This window comes from Felis catus, chromosome C1, assembly GCF_018350175.1.
Source record: "Felis catus isolate Fca126 chromosome C1, F.catus_Fca126_mat1.0, whole genome shotgun sequence".
Lineage (NCBI taxonomy): Eukaryota > Metazoa > Chordata > Mammalia > Carnivora > Felidae > Felis > Felis catus.
In genome coordinates, this window is record NC_058375.1 from 176,870,590 (window position 1) to 176,896,855 (window position 26,266).

The 26,266-nt window shown below is 35.6% G+C and overlaps 1 protein-coding gene across 1 annotated transcript; it reads right to left on the minus strand.

Annotated features, from left to right (window-relative positions):
* Positions 1–6,527: 6,527 nt before the first annotated feature.
* On the minus strand, positions 6,528–24,581 carry MSTN (myostatin). Its single transcript, XM_003990972.5, has 4 exons — positions 24,520–24,581; positions 13,968–14,671; positions 11,824–12,197; positions 6,528–8,428 (listed from the first exon to the last, which is right to left on the minus strand). The coding sequence occupies exons 2-4, from the start codon at positions 14,338–14,340 to the stop codon at positions 8,048–8,050; spliced, it is 1,128 nt and encodes a 375-aa protein (XP_003991021.1). The 5' UTR covers positions 14,341–14,671; positions 24,520–24,581; the 3' UTR covers positions 6,528–8,047.
* Between the last annotated feature and the right edge of the window lie 1,685 nt (positions 24,582–26,266).

A 26,266-nucleotide genomic window follows, 5' to 3' on the forward strand; every position in this document is an offset into this window, starting at 1 on the left:
TGGGAAGAGAGAAGCTTCAGTCATTAGTCTCTTTTGGTGCCCTATCTCACAGGCTGAGCTGGACATAAGGAGGAGAAACACATTACAATCCTCCTCTAAGTATGGAGATTTGACCATAGGGGGATATTGTGCATCATTTTCTGGGTGAGGTCCAGGGAGGTGATAAATATTATTAACGCAGTCCCCATCAACATTATAATGTTGCATCTATAAAGTAGAAATGGTAATATATCACAAGGGGATTTGAGCTAAAAGCTGACATAAGTTGTGCAACAATTAGAAAGTCATATTTTTTCACTTTTGAGCTAATGACTGAAAAATTGTACCACTACATTTGCATTTGTATTTCTTCCATTATGTATGAATCTCTTAGTCACTTATTAGTCACAAGCATCTCTGAACTCAACTTCTTCATTTTATTTTTTTTTAAGAATATGGGTTTTTTTAAAATGTTATTTATTTTTGAGAGAGAGAAAGACAGAGCACAAGTGGGGGAGGGGCAGAGACAGTGGGGGACACAGACCGGAGGCAGGTTCTGCACTCACAGCAGAGAGCTCCAAGTGGGGCTCAAACTCATGAACGGTGAGAGCATGATCTGAGCCGAAGTCAGATGCTTAACTGACTGAGCCACTCAGGTGCCCCTCATCTTCTTCATTTTAAAAATGGAGATAAGAAGGGGTGCCTGGGTGGCTCAGTCAGTTAAGTGTCCAACTCTTGATTTCAGCTCAGGTCATGATCTCACGGTTCATGGGATTGAGCCCTGTATCAGGCTCTGCACTGGCAGCACAGAGCCTGCTTAGGATTCTCTCTCTCTCTCTCTCTCTCTCTCTCTGTCCCTCCCCCACTCTCTCTCTTAAAATAAATACAAATGTAGATAATAATGTCTATATAATATGCTTTCTTATTGTAAATAAATGCTCCTGCTTCTTGGATCCTATGGGTGGTTTATTTGTTGCCAAGATGAATAGAGTATATGGGAGCCAAGTACGCTAACTAGGTAATATACCTAGTCAACAACTATATGTATTGTGTCAACACAGTATACATTGTGTCAACAGATATAAAGCCATATTTCAGGCTCTGGCATACATTCTGCCCTGCAATGACACCACTCTCTTTGGCCAGTACCAGGAATCTGTAGCCAAACACCTGGTCAAGCAAGGTGGGGGCTTACTGTTGATAGTCTACCCACCTTTATCAGCAAAGAAGAGAGCTCCTCTGGCACTGCAGTTGCAGGACTGTTTCTTCCAGGAGAGTCCCACTTGCAGTGTTTCGGTCATAGGAGTACATCTTGGCCTATGAGTAGATGAGAACCCAGCCTGATTCCCATCAATCAGTCCTATGCAACTTCCTCGGAATTTTGTCTGATTCTGGAGCTATAAAAATCTTCAGTTTGCTGTAATACACAGGTTCTGGTAGATTCTAGTCTTTGGGACAATATTGCTGGCTGCCAAGGCACATCTACAAGTGGGGAGGACTACCCTCATCTACTTTTTTTTTGTTATAATTTCTATCCCATGGCACCTGGCCTGGTTTAGAGCCCATGATGACCTAAGGTTCATTAATAGAATCCTTTACTTAGGGTACAGGCAAGCATATAACTCACGCCATTACTTGAGTAATGAGCTGCTGAGAAGTATGAAGCTTTTCAGGAAGATATTCTTGGAGCTTGAAGCCAAGTAGTTGCCTCAATGACTGCCTGATTGTTTCCGTTTAACAGTTTGGATTTTCTCCCACAGTCACTTCAGTGTGCTCAGTAAATTGGTGTTTTATGCTTGATTTTTACTTTCAGAATTCTGTCTCAGCATTATGAGGATCTGATGTCATGATGTAGGCAAACGTTCTTGTATTGACATGTTTTGTTTTTGGCTGGTGGAGGATGCCAGAATTCTGAGTTCCATGGGAATAGAGCCAAGAGACGTTTGGCTTCTCAGTTGGAGTTAGTGTCCGTGGGAGCGGATCTGGGAAAGTCTTGTAGAGGATCCATGGCCAAAACCGCATAATCAAATTTTGTTCTGAATAGGGTCCTTCATAAGATGTTAGAAAAAAAAAGAGCATAACACTTATTGGAAAAATTTTTTCTTAATAGAATAATCTTGAATGGTTAGGGAAAATAAAGAAGTTACTTAGTAGTTTCATCTGTTTGAATTTTAAAGTTACCTTTATGATTAATTGAATCAAAATTGCTGTTGTTCCTTCTTAGGAGAACTTTTCAACACCTCCTTAAGATCAGAATCTGGGAATATGATTTAGATCTCTATAACTTAAATCTAGTGAATCGTGTTTTGCCTAGAGTGCATATGTAGAACTAATAAAATAAAATTTTGTTAAGTCAATTTTTTTACGAAAGTACATAACGTATGTGTTGTTGAATAAAAAATTACCTTTATTATGGAGCAGAAATAATAGCATTACATTGTTAAAAACTTTTCTGTCTTACAGTAACCCAAAACCGGAATCAATGAAACTAAACATGTACATCTTTGCTTACTGCCAAGCTATGCATTTCTGTATCAGGAATGTTTAGTGTAATGTTCCACCATAGCTGACGTGATGTATGGCTGCCTGTATGACTTTTATAGCAGATTATTAGAGAGTTGTTTATCATTATTACACATACATTTTATGCCTGTCAAATGAAATAGGCAGCTTCATTTATAAAATCTTATGTTCAAGAGTATCCTGTGTTCTTGACAGGATATAATATTCATTGAGTTATTTTTATAGGTAACCTAGTAAAATAAATGTAAATATTCCCTCCATTTAGTGTTTTAAATGGCAAGAAAGATAATTTTGCTATAAATCATGCATGCTATCTAATTACAATGTGTTCATTTTCCAAAGACATTCTCTGTAAAATTCCATCCAGACATGAATGAACTAAATTTAGTATCATTTTGCATTGTTTGACATCTTACACAGAGATGACCCAAATGAATGTAGTTTACTTTGATATGTTTTGCACTGTGTAAACTAGAACTGAGTGACCATGGAAATGAAATTTAACACTATACATGTAAGTATATGTACTTGCCAGGCAAGTCATGGTTGCATATCACATTTTAGCCTATGGTTTAATTCTTAGTTGTATCATAGGGTAGTATTCATGTGTCTTATTTTAGGAACCACATGCGAAGTAACCGCTTGAGCTAAAGCCGACCCAACATGTGTCTTATTTTAAAACATGATCATCTGATGGGGTGCCTAGGTGGCTCAGTCGGTTAATCATCCGACTTTGGCCGAAGTCATGATCTTGCAGTTCATGGGTTCGAACCCTGTGTCAGGCTCTGTGCTGACATCTCAGGGCCTGGTGCCTGCTTTGGACTCTGTGTCTCCCTCTCTCTCTCTGCCCCTCCCCTGCTTGTGCTCTGTCTCTCTCTCTCAAAAATAAACTTTAAAAAAAGTGATCATCTGATATTTTAAATGAATTTTTTAACATACTACACTTTAATAAGTACTATTGGAATGATCAAACAAGTGTAACTGATCTAGATTCCTATTTCTTATATAATCAAAATACAAATATAAATGCTATGTTTCCTTGGTCATTTGATTAATTTTGTTTAGCCTCAGTTCCCACTATGAAATGAGTGTTACAATGATAATAGTTAACTTTCAGCAATATGAAGATGAAATTACATCATTAATGTGAAAGCACTTTGAAAACTGTTAATTATTAATTTATTATTAATTTACTTGTTATTACTATATACAATAAAGTAATGGATTTAAGTGCATAATACCATAGATTTCCCATTAGAGGCTATCTATCCAGGAAAATCTTCAGGTCGATAAAATTTATTTAAATAGATGTAAATTGTGATAATCCTATGAATATTTATTTAGTGTCTTGTATTGACTTTTCCCAGCAAACAAACCATGACTTAGAGCTTCTTGTTTGTTTTTAGCTCTCCTGCATTTTGTCCTCTGGAATCATTCTTCCCACTCTGACCCACCCTTCATTCCTCTCTAGCATTTTAGAGCTCTTGTCTCAGTTCTTGAACCAATTCGCTTTACAACTTTGGGCAACCCTCTCTCTAGACCTCAATTCTGTCATATATAAATCAGATGATTTCTAAGGTTTGTTCCAGACCTCACATAACACTGACCCATTTCCACCTCTCTGTGCCCATTTCTGTGCTATGCTGATCACCCTGTCTTTGTCCTCCTTCTCATTAATACCAGCTCTACTCTCCCCCACTAAAATGCAGCCCCAGAGCCTTTTGCAGAAGCCAACGCTAAATCCAGTAAGGACATATTACAACATATAAACATTAAAAAATATATAGCTTCACTCTTCCATTAGGGCTTGGTGAAGAATTGTAACCAGAGCAATAAATTTTGTTAAACTGCTCTTAGTTCACACCCAGGCTGGCCACTGAGATACCTCCCATTGTCACAGATCCTCAAGGTTTTCTCTCCTGTTAACTGGGAACAATAATGTCTTATGTACTGAGCATGTCACAAAAGTGCGTGGCACAAATGTGGTGCTCAGTAAATATTACCATCTCATACCCTCCTAATTCTGATACCCACACATCACTAGTCCTGATGATATCCTAATTTTGTTTTTGAAACATAAAAAAGAATATGCTTCTATAATTTGAAGTCCATTTTATTTAGTTATCTAGTTTAACCTATCATTGAGTTGCCAGTTGGTGATTGGATAGTCTTTAAGAAACAAAATGTTTTTGTAAATAATAAGGGTTTTAGCACGTTAAGACATCCAGGCTGATTTGAAATTTATATTCCTTTTGTAACACTCAAATTGTTTAACAAGTAAAACTGATTAATTGGGAAACAGCCATGATAAATATATTTTATTACTTCATAAATAATATTTATCTTAGGAAGAAAAATACAAGATCCTTCCCAAGCGTTTATAAACTAGGTTCTACGGATGCACTCTAGGAAGGCCCTAAATTCCCTGAAATTATATGCAAAGTTGTGAGTTTTATTTCTTCTGGTGAGACTGTCTTTAGTTTTCAACAGATTTCAAAAGGGTCATTGACATCCTAAAATGTGTCTGTCATGATTTAAAGTGAAATAAATTTGTTTTCATTTTTAGGGTTGAGTAATTTGGCTCTAATTTAAATACTGTCAATATCAAATGACTGCCTTCTTTTAAGAAAATAAGGTTCTATACAAAAGTGTAAAAACCAACTTGAATACAAAAAGGACTGTTGAGTTTGGAAGGGTTTTTGTTTTTATATTCATGTATGCATGTATGTATTTTTAACTACTATAGGTCTGTAGGAAGTATGAGAAGTCTTACAAAACAGTTAGAATATTAAAACTGATGCACTGATTGAACTTTACATGATGTTTTCTGAAAATCCCAGAGGTTACTATGATACCACAAGTGGATATTCTTGAGGTTCTGACAATGAAAGTTATGAGTATTCTTGCCATTTCTAAGACCTTAGCAAAATAGAAAAGGAAATGCGTAGGTCCTGTCACAAAAGAGATTGATCCTGCTGCTTTCTTTCATGATCATATGGGCTTCAAAGAGGGCTACCACACAGTGAAGCTGATGTGATCCTGGGGCTCCTTGGTAAAGGTGAGTATAAAGATTGGGGAGTCCTGTGACTGGGTCTTTAGAAACCAAGGGTGTTTGTTCCTCCCATGACAGAGACCAAGGTCCCCAGTTATTTGTACTCCAGAGCCCAAGGTATGTGAATGGGCCAACTAACCCAGACTTTGGGATCAGGTGTATCCATGGCCCTAGAAGAAGTAGGTTCTGGTGTGTGTGTAACTGAAAGTGGCCTCTCCCCATCACCATAGCTGGTCCTTCACTCAACAGGGGCAACCCCCTCACAGCTCTAGACTGGTCAATGTTAAATATATTCATGCTAAAGTTAGAAAAAGTACTACACTTTGTTTGTATGAGTGTAAATTGCTGTAATATCATTGGTGGTTAAAAATTACATTTACATTAATTATAAATTACTTATTTAGGAACCATAACACTAGATAGAATTTTGATTATCTCTTCTATTAGACTTAGAGACTGCTTTATAGCAAAGTTACTAAACTACTGAGGGTGTACTGAAGAGAGTCCACTTCAAAGACATTACATACAGTGTTACACTTAAGGATTTCTAGGTACTTTATAATTGTTTTTCAATTCAATTTGAAAATTGGTGCCCCCAAATTTCAAATAAACGTGCCAGTATCATTAAATGCTAAGAAAAATAAATTCAGCTTCTCTGTGTCCCTGTGGCTTCAGTAGAACTTGTAACTCTAGGACTATATATCCTTGCCAACAGCAATGCATTTGGAAATTGAACCTATGAAAACATATAAATAGTTTTCAGGTCAAGATAAAGAGAAATGAAACAAGTATAACTAGTTCTTGCTTTCGTGTATTTAAAGCAACTTGACCAGAACCAATTTAATGGGAATTTCACTTATGAGAACTTGAGCAGCAGACTTACAATTCCTAACCCAAACTTTTCTGCTAAACCATTAGAATTTTATAATAAAGTGAAATCAGAAATGCAGAATTAACCATTATAACATAAAACTTGTCTTTCAAAAAAGGTGAAAACACTTTAATATAATTTAGATTGTTTCTACACATTAGATGTAGGAAATAATTTCACTTAGTCATAAGTACAATGAATTTGATTAACAAAATCCTAATTTACAAAATAGAAGTAAATATATGCAGAAATATATTCATTATCAAATTATAAAATAAAATTAACAATTCTTGTTAAGATATCATCAGTTTATTATTTTGCATTTCAGATAATAGAGTTAAATCATTTTGGTATGCTTAATAATATTTATAAGTATTAAAATAATGGAACGTTGAGATTTGAATACAATGACAGTAAACCATTGAAATTTCACATTCACATTATACAGCCATCCTGAATCCATAAGTGAATGTTAATAATGTAAAAAAATATAAAATGATTGTAATATAACCATCTAACCATTACCATATGGAGTTTTAAGACCACTATTTAATTTGCTAATTTGCTCTGAAATATAAGCAGTTGCTTTTCTGTGATCCATGACATGTCTTTGTGCCTTAAGACTTAATTTGAAATGTCCTTACCGTAAAAATATACCAAAGTAAATAAAAAAGGAGACACTTATTTACAAAACAATATTGTATACATATTACATAAATGCAATTGTTTCAAAGTCTTTTTATACAATATTGATAGAATCAGTCATTTCCATTATTTTATCATAAAAACTGCAGTGTTGCAAAGGCAGGCTGTAATTTTGAAATTCTGATTAAAAACAAATACTTTTTGGCTGCCTTTTAAGATAATGCAGTTTCTTCAAGTATGCTACAGAATTGAATGCTGACCTCTAGAAAAATGATTCTTCTTTCATTAAAGAAAATCCATTCCCCATTTGGAGGTGTATGACAATGCACCTTAAGAAAGGAGAAACTTACTATTTTACTGAATGTTTTTTATTCGAGAAACCCGATAATATCGGCCATTCAGCCTATTGTATTAGCACCATTGGCATGGATTGTTAGTGTACTGTACAGATCATAATAGGGATGGGGACTTACAAATGGTGTACCATCCCTATTTTTGTGGAATTTCATCTTACCAGTATGCTATCGTACAATATAAATTCAAGTGTTGGAGGATGATTCAAATGACAGTATTTAACAATCCTGCATTTTACCAATACTACATACAGATTTTACTGTAGATATTAAATGATACCATAAAGAAATAGACTTTAAAGCACACTCCTTTAATTCACAAGAACACAAGGAGAATTGCTTTCATTTACCTAGATATGTTGTAATACATATGAACATAAAAGTAATTTGATCTCCTCGTTCAAAAACTCTGGAAATCATAAGACTTTTTGTTGTATGATTTATTTTGATGGTTAAATGCCAACCATTGCATATATTCTCTCTTTTAGTCCATATACTGAGCTTGTGCGTAAGTAACTGTAGCATACTCAAGGCTTATAGCCTGTGGTACATAATTTCACAGTTTCAAAATTGTTGAGGGGAAGGCCTTCCATATTTTAGGAAGTTATGAACCAAATATAAATCTCATGAGCACCCACAGCGATCTACTACCATGGCTGGAATTTTCCCATATATTATTTGTTCTTTGCCATTAAAATATAGCATATTAATTGGAGACATCTTGGTGGGAGTACAGCAGGGGCCTGCTGAACCTCTGGGGTTTGCTTGGTGTACAAGATGAGTATGAGGATATTTTTGTAAAAACACAAATTCACACTCTCCAGAGCAGTAATTGGCCTTATATCTTTTGGGTGCAATAATCCAATCCCATCCAAAAGCTTCAAAATCCACAGTGAGAGGGTAACGACAGCACCGAGATTCTGTTGAGTGCTCATCACAGTCAAGCCCAAAATCTCGTCTGGATCTTTTTGGTGTGTCTGTCACCTTGACTTCTAAAAAGGGATTCTGCATGAGAAGGAAAAGAACAATCAGTAATATTAATAGGTCCTGAAACACTTTCCTACTTCAAGAAGTCATTATTGAAGAAATTAATCATTTTGCTCATACCACATTTATTTTTTAAAGGCACAGCATTAAGGAATTTTAATTTACACTAGGTGTGATTCTTCCCTTATAGCTCATAAGAACATAGCAACAATGCTAATTCTCCTGTGGTCAGATCTATGTCTTTTTAATTTTTGTGTTTACTGGTTTGAGTATCTGAATGTCTGGCACATAACAGATACTCTGAAAATATTTATCGGAAGGAAGGGACAGAGGGAGGAGAGTCAGGGAGGAGGGAGGACAGCAGGGATGAAGAAAGCAGTTAGCTCTCTCTTCTAATTAAATATGTTGGCTAAATATGTCTGATGACTTCTGGAGGGATAAGTATATTCATCCATCCTCTGTTCCCTAGATCTTTAATTGGGGAAACTTGCTATTAAAGCCAGAGCAAAATAGTTACCTCCCAGCCCTTTATGGGTTGTAATAGGAAAAAGAGAGGTAGGGTAATGAAGGTGGTAGTGTGCATACTGGGTTGGAAAGAAAAACTCTGAGGAAGAGAGGGACAGATTCAGAAGATACAAAAAATATTTCATTTTATTTTTTCACTGAATGTTTCTATTCATATATTTAAACAATAATTTGCTAGTTCTTCCCTTGCCCCAATCTTTTAATGCATTTGAGACTTATCTTTTTATATGGGAAGATCTGAGGAGTATGTCATATTAATAATTATGTTTAACTTGTTTGATAATAATCTGTTTAATAATTATTTATTTATTTAATTAATTTATTTTTTTAACGTTTATTTATTTTTGAAACAGAGAGAGACAGAGCATGAACGGGGGAGGGGCAGAGAGAGGGAGACACAGAATCAGAAGCAGGCTCCAGGCTCTGAGCCATCAGCCCAGAGCTCGACACGGGGCTTGAACTCACGGACCACGAGATCGTGACCTGAGCTGAAGTCAGACGCTTAACCGACTGAGCCACCCAGGCGCCCCTGTTTAATAATAATTTAAACTTCTGTCACATTACCAACTTTGATCATTAAAATACTACCCATAAAAAGTACTTTCTTAAATAATTAATAATGGTTTTTATCCTATATCAAAATCAAAATCAAAATCGACTTGGTAATTATTGTTATTTAATATTATAAAAAATCACATCATTTTGTGAGTCAATCACCTGTTATGTAGCACATTTAAAGAAACATATATCACTTGGAAAATTATATTATCTTTTAAAGAATATGTTTTGATTTAAAGTAGATCTGACCTTGGGACCTCATCAAAATAAAAAGCTTCTGCACAGCAAAGGAAACAATCAGCAAAACTAAAAGGCAACCGATGGAATGGGGAAGATATTTGCAAATGACATATCAGACAAAGGGTTAGTATCCAAAATCTATAAAGAACTTATCAAACTCAACACCCAAAAAACAAATAATCCAGTGAAGAAATGGGCAAAAGACATGAATAGACACTTCTCCAAAGAAGACATCCAGATGGCCAACTGACACAGGAAAAAATGCTCAACATCACTCATCATCAGGGAAATACAAATCAAAACCACAATGAGATACCACCTCACACTTGTCAGAATGGCTAATGTTAACAACTCAGGCAACAACAGATGTTGGCGAGGATGAGGATGCAGAGAAAGAGGATCTCTTTTTGCATTGTTGGTGGGAATGCAAGCTGGTGCAGCCACTCTGGAAAACGGTATGGAGGTTCCTCAAAAAACTAAAAATAGAACTATCCTACAACCTACCAATTGCGCTACTAGGCATTTATCCAAGGGATACAGGTGTCCTGTTTCGAAGGGACACATGCACCCCCCCCCCATGTTTCTAGCAGAACTATCAACAATAGCCAAAGTAAGGAAAGAACCCAAATGTCCATCGGCAGATGAATGGATAAGGAAGATGTGGTATATATATATACATACATACATACCATGGAGTATTACTCGCCAATCAAAAAGAATGAAATCTTGCCATTTGCAACTACATGGATGGGACTGGAGGGTATTATGCTAAGCAAAATTAGTCAGAGAAAGACAAGTATCATATGACTTCACTCATGTGAGGACTTTAAGAGACAAAACAGATGAACATAAGGGAAGGGAAACAAAAATAATATAAAAACAGGGAGGGGGACAAAACAAGAGACTCTTAAATATGGAGAACAAACTGAGGATTACTGGAGAGGTTGTGGAAGGGGGGATGGGCTAAATGAGTAAGGGTCATTAAGGAATCTACTCCTGAAATCATTGCACTATATGCTAACTAATTTGGATGTAAATTTAAAAAAAATAAAACTAAAAAAATAAAGTAGATCTGACTTAATAATTATATACTTCTTTAAAACCAAGACCATTTAAAGACTAAAAAGATAGCATTTATTGTTTGCAAGTATAATGTTTTGTTCTAAATTATGTCAATAGGTTTCAGAAGTAAAAAGTGTGGTCACATTAAATAAGTTTGTGAAAGCAGAACAGTGAGTAACTCTAAACTTATACTAGGGTTTAAAATGGTTTTTATAAAATTTTATAATATATGAAGTATTGTCATCTGCTTGGTCTGATATTAATTAGTTGGCATCACCTAAGTAAACCCTTGCACAAAAATGGTAAGGCAGCTTCGAAATAAGCTAGGTGACAAATGTTAAGTAGCCTGGAAATTTAAATTTCATTAGGGGTAATTCACAAAGTAATCTACATGTACATCAGTCAACAGTCTACAAAATAATAAACATATTTATTATGAGCAACCTTGAAGATGATACATTTAATAAGACATAGGCCTAAACATATCATACTATAAATATCATATTTATATAAACATATATAAACATATAAACATATCATGCCATAAATAAAAGCATTTTATTTTAATTATAATTTTTCAAGTTTGTTTTTTCTGCTTTTCTAAACCAAAAAATTTCAATATATTTGGCACTTTTCTGGGATAAAAAGATATGTTTAAATTTGTTGGCTATGTAGTAGAATCCACTATGAAGATTTCATGTTTTTATCCATGAAATCATGTAGCATATCAATGAAAAGCACTTTATATTTCATCCCCGCTTCTAAAGAACTCCCTAAGAAGTTAAGGACTATGGCATAACTGTTTTTTTTAATCCTCATGCAAAATAAAAGTATCAGGAGGGTTTCATAGGATATGAAATTAGACACCTACTTTTTATTGGGTACAGAGCTACCATTGGAGTAAGATACTTTTGTCTGGTTTATGAGCATAGGAAATGGGTAGTGATTTTTCCACTATTATTCATTCACATGATGAATCAAAATGTAGCAATGTTTGCTGCTAGATGTTATTTTCAGTTATCACTTACCAGCCCATCTTCTCCTGGTCCTGGGAAGGTTACAGCAAGATCATGACCATTCTCATCTAAAGCTTTGATTTCAATGCCTAAGTTGGATTCAGGCTGTTTGAGCCAATTTTGCAACACTGTCTTCACATCAATGCTCTGCCAAATACCAGTGCCTGGGTTCATGTCAAGTTTCAGAGATCGGATTCCAGTATACCTTGTACCGTCTTTCATGGGTTTGATGAGTCTCAGGATTTGCACAAACACTGTTGTAGGAGTCTTGACGGGTCTCAGATATATCCACAGTTGGGCCTTTACGACTTTATTATATTGTATTTTAGAGCTAAATTTAAAGAAGCAACATTTGGGTTTTCCTTCCACTTGCATTAGAAGATCAGCTATAAATGAATAAGAAAAGAAAAATAGTTATTGAAATTATTTCTCATAAAAAATGAATAAAAAATTGGTGAGCATTTTTCCCCCATTGGGATAGTGAATGCATATTTTAAAGTGAAAAACCATGTAGGATTTCATTCATAATTCAGAAAAATATCAAAGAAAATAATTACTCTAGCTTTTCAGAATTTTTTAGATATATGTTTTTTCAGCTGTTTATGAGGAATCTGCTCCCTCTCAGAGAACTGTGGGCTAAAGAGAATTCTATGAAAGAATGAGCAGTGGATGAAATTTTAAAATGATGATGATTAGAGAGAACAAGAGACACCGTGGAGGAACATCCACTTAGAATTCTTTGGGAATCTGAGTAGTTACACTTACTGAGCAGCTGTACCAATCAGTCTGGAAGAAGGAACCCTTCCCCCAGGCCTGAATTACCTGGGGACAAGACACGCTGAGCAACTAACTGAGCCTTGGGAATTAGTAGAAAATATAGCACATCTGTTATGTTTTGGCTCTGGAATAGCCCTAAAGGAACAAAACGAATCAGGTAATTAGCACAAAAATGTGAATGTTATATTCAGGCTTATCTCAAAAGTTAGAAACACGGTCTTTAGAGCCAGGTTGTCGTTGTAAGCAGCACAAGCAGTTTCTTCCCCTCTTTTGTTTTTCCAAGATTGTTTACAAATAAGGTAAATTTACTCCAGGACTAGATAGCAGAGTCTTAAAAGAGAATTATTTGTTGCATTGTAACATGATTGCCTAATAAGCAAAACAGTATTTGAAACTGTTTTGAGTCAGGTTTCAAGTGTATAAAAGCACTGTTTAAAGCAAGACTGCAGACACATAGCATAAAATCTTTCTTGTCTTGCCTTCTCTGTTAAGATGACTGTCTGCCTTTCCTTGAGTGTCGTTTTGAAATGACTGAAAAAGCAATGGTACAAAATATCTTCTCTTTCAGAAGCAAGGTAGATACTACAGGTAATAGTCCTCCTTCCTCATATGAAGAAGAAAACAATATTTTAGAAGGCCATTGAGCAATGTGCCTTCCTGGAAACATGCAAACCAGGGACTCTCAACAATAGTGCCGGGGTCAAGGGAGAAGTGGGACTTTGTGAGCCATAACCTGTTTAATTAAAATGTTTATTTCTTAGGCATTTTCTGATAATAAGCTCATGATTATCATTCTGCTATGTCACTTCATCACTGGTCTTACTAATACATTAAATTAAAAAAAAACATTTTTTATACTCTCCAGTGTAAAAGCTTTCAAAGTTAAATATTTTAATTTGTAAAGAACATAAAAACACTGTGAGGAGTAGCTTTGAATAACAGAAGTCATTCTAGGCATTTAGCAGAAGACGTTTTTCTCTTTTATTAGAGAAAAAAACTTGTTATTACAGATGCCTATTTCAGGCAACTAAATGCAATCATGAAATTTCATGTAGGTTTTTAACATTGTTTGTAGTATCTCCCAATCGTTGCCTTGCAGGTACTGAGCAGTGAAAGCATAAGCATTTCCTATTTGTCAAATTTAACTAAACATTAATGCCATGCAAACATTTTATTTTATCTCCTTTTGGGTTTTTAGTGCAGCAGATTTCAGTCTCATTAGTAGATTTCCCATGAAATCTTGAAAAAGAGAAACTCTTCCTTCCTACTTACATACAAGCCAACGGCTTGTTAAAAGAGCCTGAAAATAGATCTGTTTCTCATAAACACTAGAACCACAGTCAGCAGAATTGTTGATATACACTAAGAGGGCTACTCACACTCGGTGGGCATGGTAATGATCGTTTCCGTGGTAGCGTGGTAATCGTCGTCTTCCAAAGAGCCATCACTGCTGTCATCTCTCTGGACATCGTACTGATCAATCAGTTCCCGGAGCGGAGGAGCTTTGGGCAAAAGTTGTCTTATAGCATCTTTGCTGATGTTGGGAGCCGTTTCCAGGCGAAGTTTACTGAGGATCTGAATTTTTATGGCTTCTATTCTTGAAGATTTAGTGTTTTGTCTCCAAGTACATGCATTGCACAGCCCCTCTTTTTCCACATTTTCTTTTTGCTCACTGTTCTCATTTAGATCCACTGGACCAGCAACAATCAGCATAAACAGGTAAATATAAACATAGATTTGCAGTTTCTGCATGATTTTAAAATCAATACAATCTTTTTCCTTGTTCTTATTTCTTCTTTTTACTTTTCTTTTGCTTTTGAGTAATGCCAGGCACAATTTTAATGCCTGTACAGTCTGAGAGACAACTTGCCACACCAGTGAATCTTTTATACTGTATTCCAAGTGGCTTTTTATATTCCAACTTTGATGAGACAAGTGTCGTCAGGATCTATGATTGGCTCTTGCTCCACAATGAATCTCGCTGTCAGAGGTTAAAACCCTGTCTGTCACAAGTCACCAAACAGTATTTTGTTACAGTCAAGGGTGAGCTGATTCATTCGACTACTTCATAAAAGAAATAAATCTACAAATAATGAAAGATATATGTGACATTTGAAAAAAAAATAAAGTCTATGTTAACAATAATAGAAACTACACTTAAATCTTCTTAATCTTTACGTGTGAAACTCAGGTTATAATTTAAATAAGTAAATCTTAGTTTTACACTTCATGCTTAAAAAGTTGAAATGTTACTTCCTTAAAAATTAAAATGAGTATCTGTTATTTAGGCAAGCATTTGAAGTAAAAATAATTTTATTTACTGTATTAAATTATGTTTAAGTGCCGTGTAATTAGGGAAATATGAATTTAAGTTAGGAAGACCTGAATTTAAAGAAAAGCTAAGATAGTGTTACTAGTAAAAGATTGGCAGCTAAAATTTGAGAGGCTTGTTTTCCTGTTTAAATTCTTAGCACACGTTAAAAATCAACTTATTATAATGTTATATTACACATGGAATTATTTTTAAATAATTTAATGTTTTTCATTACTATGAAAATGGTGCTCAATTTTTGGCTGATTACTATTCAGTTCTTTCCTCTTGTAAAGCTGCAGATTAGTATTATTCAGAAGATGTGTTTCTTCATTGTTTATTACCAAGAGGATAATGTCAGCTAGTAGAAAAAATCTCTGAACTCAGAATAAGAAGACAATGGGTTTTACGACTGGCAATGCAGCACGCAAGCACAGTTTGCCTCAGATTTCCATTGGCAAAAGTAAAAAGCGTAGTATCCATTCTATGTAAATTATATCAAAATACTGTCAGCACATAAAAGTGAAAGAGCATCATAATAAAGGGGTGTCCGTTTTTAACATTCCCCAATACTACGATTGGTTTGCACCCCTTTGCCAGTTTCTCATTTTGACCAGAGGGCAGACACCTGGCAGGGATTTGGGGTAAGGTCTGGGAGCAGAGAATGGAGCTTTTTGTTCTCTAAATTTAAGTGGCCTGTGTAGGGATCAAACTCTCAACCTTAGCTTTGGGAGCCACAAGATCTAATCAAATGAACTGTTAAAGAGCTAAGCAAACATAGCCAGTGAGAAACAAGCTGCTTCCAGGCCACAGGAGATTTCTTCTTCCTACTGCTTTTTGGGAAGCTAAGGACTCCTAGGAGAGTTAATCCATTACTTCCCCCCACCCCCCAGAGAATGCAGTGGCTCATATCAAATATTTATTTTTTAGGTCACTACCACTTTTGCACATTGTACACTAATTTACTGCCTCAGTGCACTAAAATGCAACTCAGTAGCCTGAAAAGTTAATGCATTTTCATCAAATTCTTAAGAGGTATCTACATCTCTTGAGAAAAAATGGCCTTACATAATGCATTAGATTTGCCCATCATTAAAGATTAAGGAAAACCAGACACAAACCAGATGCCTGAAAGGTTTCAGATACTCTATTGTGGAACAATATTAGATCAGGCTTATAAAGTTTTATTTAGTAAATTTATTTTTCTATGTATAAATATTGACAAGGTTATAATCATTGTAACATATGTTCCTGTATACTTCTGAGTAAGTCAAGGTTTTTTTGTTTTGTTTTTTTTTAAACTTGATTAGAATTGCATAGCAGTTGGGAACCCGGGCTCTGGAGTCAGGCAGACCTGAGTTCAAATCTCAACATTGCCACTTCTAACTATGTGATAATGGATGAGGTACTTAACTTATCTAACCTTCAGTTTCCTCAGAGAGCTTTGGAGGGATGTAATTTAATAATGCATGTAAATTGCTGAATATAGTGCCTGTCATATAGTAAGTGATTGATAACTGTTACTTGAGTGCTCAGTCTTTGTTTCCTACAGAGGGGTTTGAGATTATGCTTAAATATATCCTCCCCATGAACTAGAACTGGTTGTAGCTGCCAATTATCAATTCATGTAGACTACCTCTTTAGTCCTCTGAGGTAACTAGAATTTTCTAAGGCAGGCCTGTTGCAGGCATATTTCAGCTCTTTATTCTTACTACATAGAATAAAGTAAAGAAAGGTTGTCATTTCCACATATAGTCAATGCTTATTATTCATGGATTCCATATTTGCAAATTTGCCTACGTGCTAAAATTTATTTTTAACCCAAAATCAATGTGCAGGGTGCTTTTGTGGCCACTCATGCACATGCACAGAATGGTGAAATTTTGAATCTTCTAAGGCACAGGTTCCCAGCTGAGGTCATACAAGACAATGCTCTGACTTGTTTCAGCTCTCATACTGTAAACAAATGCCCTTTTTGCAATCTATTTAGTACCACATTTTTTACATTTTTTGGTGGGACCACTGTTTACAGTGGTCCCCAGTGCCTAGTGCTAAGGTGCTGTGCTCCTAAGAACGAGAAGGCTGTGATGGAAAGTAGAATAGTGGTTGCTAGGGGCTTTGAGGAGGGGTTGGTGGGAGAGTTACTGTTTGATACCTACAGAGTTTCAATTTGGGAAGATCAAAAAGTTCTGGAGGTAGATGTTGATGATGGCTGCACAAAATATAAATGTATTTAATGCCACCAAACTCTATACTTAAAAATGGTTAAAAGGCCAATTTTATGTTATATATGTTTTACTAGAGTTTAAGAAATAAGGTTGTGATGTCTTAGAAAAAAAATTCCTTATGGAAAACTATGTTGTTAGATGAGCTCTATTCAGGCTTGAGTTATCTATAGCCTGTTGGCTGTGAGTTCCATGTTAATGAATCCACAGTATGTATTAAATAAGATATTTTTAAACAGATAAACAGGGTTATATATTGATTGGTTGGTAAAAATGTTGTGACCAGAGGCTCACAGGAATGTAGCCTTGTATTTCCTCTAGGAGCAGAGGTTCAATAATCACTCGTTCAGTGCTGGCAGTGACTTTATAGAACATAACTACTGTGAATATTGAAAATCTATATCTAACCTACTTCTCTAGAGGTCAACATTGAATGAGTTAAGAGGTACTGAAGAAATTTAGTGAACATATATTGCTTCTCCATATATTGCTTGGGACTGCAACCTTCCCAAGGCCTCAGAGTAGGAACCTTCACTGTGGTCTGACTGCTGATGGCCTGGCTTTGGCTGTTTCATGAAGGAGACAGGACAGTGTGTGATTAGGATGAGTGAGCAGAGAAGAATTTCTTTTAGCTGACTGGGAGAAGTTGGTCAACCAGCTTGTTGGCTTTGTCTTAGGTTGGCCATCTTTAAAAGCAGTTTCTCATAGGAATCAGATTTTAGGTGATTAATGCAGCACTTCACAAGACTTGTATTTTTCTTTCCCCTATGCTTCTTTGCACTGAATGGGCCTTACATTTCTAAATGTTTATTTATTTATTTTTGAGAGAGAGAGAAAGAGATTGGGGGGAGGGCAGAGAGAGAGGAAGATAAAGAATCCCAAACAGGTTCTGCACTGCCTGACACAGTGCTCTGACTTACAAATTGCAAGATCATGACCTAAGCCAAAATCACGAGTTGGATGCTCAACCGACTGAGCCACCCAAGGCACTTCGGGCCTCACATTTCTGTAACCGTAAGTAAGGTAGTAAGCAAACTTCTCTCATCTCTGATACAAATACCAGGGGGTGTTTTAAAATAACTTTGAGAGTATAAAGCATATTTCCCCAAGCAGGTTTATGGCTTTACTCTTTATAATCTGGGAACTACTGAGTACACAAATATTAAGCTTGCCAGATTTTTTTTTTGCATTTTCTTTTTTTTTCAATATATGAAGTTTATTGTCAAATTGGTTTCCATACAACACCCAGTGCTCATCCCAAAAGGTGCCCTCCTCAATACCCATCACCCAACCTCCCTTCCCTCCCACCCCCCATCAACCCTCAGTTTCTCAGTTTTTAAGAGTCTCATGCTTTTGCTCTCTCCCACTCTAACCTCCTTTTTTTTCCCTTCCCCTCCCCCATGGGTTTCTGTTAAGTTTCTCAGGATCCACATAAGAGTGAAAACATATGGTATCTGTCTTTGTATGGCTTATTTCACTTAGCATCACACTCTCCAGTTCCATCCATGTTGCTACAAAGGGCCATATTTCATTCTTTCTCATTGCCACGTAGTACTCCATTGTGTATATAAACCACAATTTCTTTATCCATTCATCAGTTGATGGACATTTAGGCTCTTTCCATAATTTGGCTATTGTTGAGAGTGCTGCTATGAACATTGGGGTACAAGTGCCCCTGTGCATCAGTACTCCTGTATCCCTTGGGTAAATTCCTAGCAGTGCTATTGCTGGGTCATAGGGTAGGTCTATTTTTACTTTTTTGAGGAACCTCCACACTGTTTTCCAGAGTGGCTGCACCAATTTGCATTCCCACCAACAGTGCAAGAGGGTTCCCGTTTCTCCACATCCTCTCCACATCTATAGTCTCCTGATTTGTTCATTTTGGCCACTCTGACTGGCATAAGGTGATATCTGAGTGTGGTTTTGATTTGTATTTCCCTGATGAGGAGCGACGCTGAGCATCTTTTCATGTGCCTGTTGGCCATCCGGATGTCTTCTTTAGAGAAGTGTCTATTCATGTTTTCTGCCCATTTCTTCACTGGGTTAATTGTTTTTCGAGTGTGGAGTTTGGTAAGCTCTTTATAGATTTTGGATACTAAGGCTTGCCAGATTTTAAATGATGTGGCCAAAGAAAGGAGAAGACTAGGAATTAGAATGGATCATGAGTTATTCAACTCTGTTGTAGGAAAAAAACAGAAAGATATTTTATCTGATCACTCTTGCCATTTCCTTGTAATGACAGCCCTTTAGTGTCATTCTATGCTAATTATGCTTAAGGCCAGAAAAAAAGACTGTATAGTGTTATAGTGTCCAACTCACACAGCAGCATGAGAAGGTAGTCATCCCACATTGATGTCCAATTACTAATGCTTTAAATAGATTAGAACAAAAATTAACAGAAACAAAAGTATTCTTGAGCTAGAGACCAACAGTATAGGAATAAGAGAACTGAAATATACTTTGACTTTGATGCTGAGGTTTTATGTGACCTTGAATGAGTTGATTAGCAAAGCCTTCATTTATGAATCTAGGTATGTATGTATTCTTTTTAATTTTTTAATGTTTGTTTATTTTTGAGAGAGAGAGACAGAGAGAGACAGAGAGTGAGCGGGGGAGGGGCAGAGACAGAGAGGAGTTACAGAATCTGAAGCAGGCTCCAGGCTCTGAGCTGTCAGCACAGATCCTGACACAGGACTGGAATTCATGAACTGAGATCATGACCTGAACTGAAGTTGGATGCTTAACCAACCGAGCCACCCAGGTGTCCTTGTATGTATGTATTAATTTATTATTTTATGAAATATTTTAATGCCTACATGTACCTGGAAATGTGCTGGAGTTTAAGGAGAAAACGAGCCAGACCGAAATTATCACTGTCATCATAAAACCTACAGTCTAGTTTCTTTGTGTAAAACATGAAGAGATTTGATTAGGTGTGCCCCTTCAGCTGAGGTTTATCCTCTAAGGTAGTAAATCTTAAACTTTTTGGTCTCAGGATTCTTTTACACTCTTAAATATTATAAACAATCCTCAAAAGGTTTTGTTTATATTGGTCATAGTTATCAATATTTAATGTATCACAAAATTAAAAATGAGAAATTTTAGAATATAAGCATTCACAAGCATATATTGTATTTGCTGACAGTGATGATGTTGTCACATGTCATGGAGCCTCTGGAAAACCCCACTGTACACAAAAGAAAAAAAATAAGAGTAGTAAAAACACATCTTAGCATCATTATGAAAATAGTTTTTATTTCAGAGACTCTCTGAAAGGGTCTCCACTCCAGAGATTCCCAGACCACACTTTGAGAACCATGCTCCAAGTGATAATGTTTATACTTCAATTAAATATTGTTTCCCTGTAACTTGAATACCCTCTTCCTAGTACCTGTAGCTTTGCTTTTAATGAGAAATCAAATATGGGAATTTTTAAACATTGTGTATTTATTTACTGACACATAATTGTAGCCAAGAGCAGAAATATAAATATTACTCTACTATAATCACCAACTACCAACTTACAGTATATCGAGAGAACATTTTCACATTTGTCAATTCTAGGGTATTGACTGAAATCTGTGGTCGTGAGGAATTTTGTATAGGGTCTTCAGTTCAGTCTTGAGATAATAACATCCATATTATGGCAATGCTTCGTAATAATGTCCCAGATAGTAAAGTTTCTGCATTCTACCCTACTTTAGAGGTAGAATTAACTCAAAAAAAAAAAAAACTTCAAAATGTGATTTCTGCTCTCTTTCCTTTCCAAAGTAGGAACTCTAATTTATTTATTAGAGATTTGAAATACAGAGAATAGAGTTATAATTTAGCTTTCTCATTTTTTCCATTGAAAAAAAGATGCTATACTCAAAGAGTTAGTGCTAACATTGTATAGGTTGTGCATGCCTTTATTATTAAAATTCTAAATTGCTTGCTTTTCCCCCTTACTTGTCTTCCTGCAACTCCAAACAGACTTTGAGCTCTTTAAAGGCTGGGAATTATTGTGTTCATTTTTGTGACTTCAGCTCTTGGTTCAACAGCCAGCACATAATTATGCTGGCAAAAGGGTATTCATTTAATAATTAAACTAATAAATGAATGAATGTTTCCTTAAATACAAGAAACATCAACTTCCTAATTTTCCAATAGTAGAATTAGTTATTTATAGCTTTTCTAAGTGACTCTAGTTGTGTTTTTAGTTTGCGCTGATGATGGTCTGTAGCATTTCTCCTGGGGTCCCTCCTCTGCCAACTGGTAGGGAGACTGGTGTTACAGGTCCCTGTTGTCTTTGCCACCTCTAGTAGGTCTCTGGTAGAGCAATGAGCACTTTGAACGTCCCAGTGGAGCTTTTGCATTTAATAATTATGACTACCCTTAGACATCGTGTGGCTCTTAATGGGGACCTTGCTAGGGAGTGGCCATGACACCACTATTTAAGACCTTACGACAAGAGCTCCCACCCAACATAGGTCATATTTAGGTCAAATTGATTTTCAGGATTATCAAAGGTAGCCAGAGAAGAGAAAAGAAATCTCAAAAGAGCAGTGTGTATGTCTGTGTGTGTGTGTGTGTGTGTGTGTGTGTGTGTGTGTTTAAGCAAGGCAAAGGTAGAACAATCTTTTTTACCTTGACCCAATGCAGAGAACTGAGAACTGATTATATGTGCCATAGTCTTCAATTCTCCTTCACATTCTTTTCTGTAAAGTACTAAGTTTCTCAGTGATCCTTCTCTCCCTGCTTTCTTCTCATACGAGAAAGGAGCTTTCCTCCAAAACTGGGATAGAGTTTATCACCTCAGTTTACCCAGGAAGGAATAGCTCTTTGAGTGAACAGCCAAGGTGGGCCAGAGGTCAACCTATTTCCCAGAATGCCCTCTTAAATAAAGTTCCTTAGCTCCCAGGGATGTCTGTGAGTTCCATAAGTAATTTCATAAAACTTAGCTCTTTATGCATTTTCTAGATCATCCAGATAACCACCTTACATCTGATTACTGCTTCAATGTCTTCATTTTCTACACTGTCTGCAAATACAGTGTTTACAGGTGAGGGTTTTGTTTTTTTGTTTGTTTTGTTTTGTTTTGTTTTTGCTATAATCAAGCTGACTTCAAGTGCCACCTAGAGTGATAGGGGTCACCTTTTACTCATGGGAATTCTTTTAAAAAATTTTTTTGGAAAGGTATCTTTACATTATTCAAGTTTGAGAACCTGGCTCAAATAATTTCCTTATTTTATCCATAGTAAATAAGCATAGCTACTTCAGTTCTTTGCCCAAAGACAGTGGCTTAGTTTGGAAAAAGTCTGTAATTCACTAATCTATCTCTTTTTGCTGGAGCTAAATTTTCTTTTTAGAAAACTTAGACTGGGTGGCTCAGTCGGTTGAGCGTCCGACTTCGGCTCAGGTCATGATCTCGCAGTCTGTGAGTTCGAGCCCCGCGTCGGGCTCTCTGCTGACAGCTCAGAGCCTGGAGCCTGCTTCAGATTCTGTGTCTCCCTCTCTCTCTCTCTGCCCCTCCCCTGCTCATGCTCTGTCTCTCTCTGTCTCAGAAATAAATAAATGTTTCAAAAAAATGTTTTTTCTTTTTTGTGTATGTTGAATGTATATGCAGTGAGACAGCATGTCGAATGTTTCAGACTGCCTGATTGCAAGTTATACCAGTCTTTAGTTGGGCTCTCTAATTTGCTCCAGCCACACCTTCACTTTCAGCCTACACTTCCACACATTGCCCATCATCCTGGATTAAGAAGGCACAAACTTCTGCCTGCAGCTATACATTTTCTTCCCAAAATTTAATGAAGTCAAATTTTAAAATTTACAAATGAGAAATATAATAAGTATAATAAGAAGTTAATATTCATTATTTTTGATGACCAATTTCCTTCATAATATTTTGATTTACTTTAGAACAAGCACAGGGTTTCCAGGGAAGATAACAATATAGACTGCATTGGCAAAGGCATATCTTTTGTTTTAAAATCTTTACCCTTATTATTGAGTTAAGCTTTCTGGTAAAGAACCACTTCCCAAGAGAAAATCTTGCAGTTTTCAGGGTTTTGTTTTGGGGACCTTTGGAAACCATAGTAGTCTCAATAAAGAGTGTTTTTCTGGAAATAAAAAGAAATATTTTAACTTTTTTTAGATTTGGGTTTTAAAATGTAAAATCTTAAAATGCTTTTTTAAAAAAATAACTTCCTTTGTACTCAGTTAGTGGCTTGGCAGTAATGATAGCCTTAGAAGAGTTTAGTTCCTTCCAAGAGTATTCAGAAAATGTTTTCTTCTTTTTTTGGAATTGCCTACAGCATTGTTTTTTATAATTCATAGAGTATTGGCTTCCAGAAGCATTCCATTTCCAAATTCTTTTGTAAATTCCTAGAAAGAACTCTTCAAAAAATAATATCCATTTGGTCATGTTTTCATTTACTTGTTCATTAAACACTTATTAGCACCTGGTTTATGATAGGTACTATGCCAAGAATTGGAAACAAGGCGGGGGAGGGGGAATGATGCTTTTTGCCTAGGGGGAAAAAACTCTGAATTTTAGAAATAAAAGAATTTTAAGATTGTCATGTCTAATCTACTTGTGAGCACATGGAGAAACTGAGGCCCAGAGAAAGGTTGCATAACTTAAATTATTAAATTTTAAAAAGCTTGTTTGATTTACAAAGGTAATTTGCATTGAAGTACTTTTGAAGCACCAAGTATTTCTTTTACATTGAGTTAAGATTTTTTTTTAATGTTCTAAAATTAACAAATAAGGTCAGTGCTCAATTTCCTGGGTCAATGCCACAGTGGTGCCCTTTGTTCTTGGAACCAGTCCATAGTCTGGCTTGGCAACTGAAAGACCCAATGACCTGCATTTGGCAATTAGTATAGGAGTTTTAGTGTCTACTGACTAAACATACTTTGATTGCCCATTTGCTTAGATATTGGGGGTCAGCCTTTTGTTATAGAATGTCACCCTTTCTGTTAAACTCATTTTTCAATATTTTGAATTATATACTTGCATTCTGGAAATTTCAAATGAATAAGTCAGTAGTTTCTAGTAATTTTAACCATAGAGAGCTCTGACCTTTTTTTATTAGTTTAAAAAAAATACCACCTTTAATTATAGGAAAAACATTTCATTTAATTAGATTTAACATGAACATTCTGGCCTCTGCTGGGAACTCTAAGAACTACATCACTCGTACTACCAATTTTTCTAAGGTCTAAGGACTTAAACCTTGAATTCAGTTGTATATACATTCTCTCTTTTTTTGTAACATACAAAAATGTATTAAATAAAATCTGTAAGTAAAGCTAATGCTTTACTATTATTGAAACTCGAAATCTGTGTTAAATGTTGGACATTTTTACATGGCACATGAACTTAAATCTACCATAATTCAAATTTTGTACCTTGGTTTTCAGTATGAAGAAATCTAATATTTTTCATCTGCACTCCAACTCCGATGAGAAATCTGGTAAGAAAACAGGTGAAATGTAAATACTTGAAAAAATGTGGGAAAGGATCTACTTAGCATTTCATTTCATCAAATATTTGCAGAATACCTAGTGTTTGGTTGTGGGTAGGCACCGAGTATATTTATAGAAAACATTGCCCCAATTCAGTGGATAATAGTTATAAAACAGCACTCAGCAAATGTGAAATCATGGAATGGAGTATGGACTGTAGGACAAACCAACAGTTTCTTGGGTATAGCCGGAACAATTTATGTACATGGGAGGCAGGCTGCAGGGTGGTGGACAAATGAGAGACTGGAAACAAGATTATAAAACCTCCCCTTTCCAAAACATGTGAATAAATAAATACTCTTCCCTAAACAGTCTCTATGAGCTCTCTGACTTTGACCAAATTAAGTGACCTTCATTTCCTTTTCTGCAAAATGGAAATATAGGTCACATTGTGAGGCCTAAATGAGATAAAGTGCCAAGAACAGTGCCTGGTGCCGAGTAAGCACTTAGTAAATATTCAATGTTAAAATCACTGTCAACATGTAATAATAATATCAGTTGTACCTAACAATATGTATATAATTAATGTTAATTTGTATTAGAAATCTTTGCAAAACTGAAAATTTATTAATTGAAATTTTATAAAGTGAGAGATGAGTATACTGTTGACTCTTGAATAATATAGGTGTTAGAGGCCCCAACCCCCATGCAGTCGAAAATCTGCATGTAACTTTTGACTTCTCCAAAACTTAACTAATAGCCTACTGTTGACCAGAAGCCTTGCCAATAACATACGTGCTAATTAATACATATTCTGTATGTTATTAAATAAAAATAATGTATTATATATACAGTAAAGTAAGCTAGAAAAAAGAAAATGTTAAGGAACTCATAAGAGAAAATATATTTACAGTACTGTACTGTATTTACTGAAAAAAACCTGTGTATAAATGGACCTGCACAACACAACCTGTGTTGTTCAAGAGTCAGCTGTATATGATGTACACAAGGGGAATATCTAAAGCAAAATGACTAAAAAAAAAAAATAGAAAGAAAAATGTGGGGGGAAAACATGCCAGGTAAATGCTAACAAAAAGAAAGCTGGGGTCATGATATTAATCACAGATAAACAAAATTTAAGGCAGATAAGACAGGACAAATAGGGAAATTTTATGATGGCAAAGGATTTGCAGAAAGGATACACCTTTCATATATCTTCAACCACTGAATAATATAATAGCAAAAATAAATAAAGAAAAACTGCAGAAATACAAGGAAAAATGATCAGACATGAAATAGTAGCAGCCTACTTTAATTCACTTCATGGATCAAGCTGTCAAAAGTTAGTAAGAATATACCGGAGCAACAAAGTCAATAAGGTTGATGAAATAAATGTGGTTAATGGAATAGATGAAATAGATATCCTGTTAACTGATAATCTTATTTTAAAAAACTCATGAAACATTTACCAAATTGACTAAATATATTGGCTCCTACCCAAAAAACTTCTCAATAAATTCCCAAAATTAAAAATAATCTAGACCACAGTCTCTGATAACAGTGTAATTAAGCAAAAATGAATAACCAAAATAAAATTCAATGTCTCCACTACTTGGAAATACAAAAGTTATTTAAAAGAATTTTGGGTACAAATTGGAAGTAAAACTGATATTGCAGAATGTGTACAAAA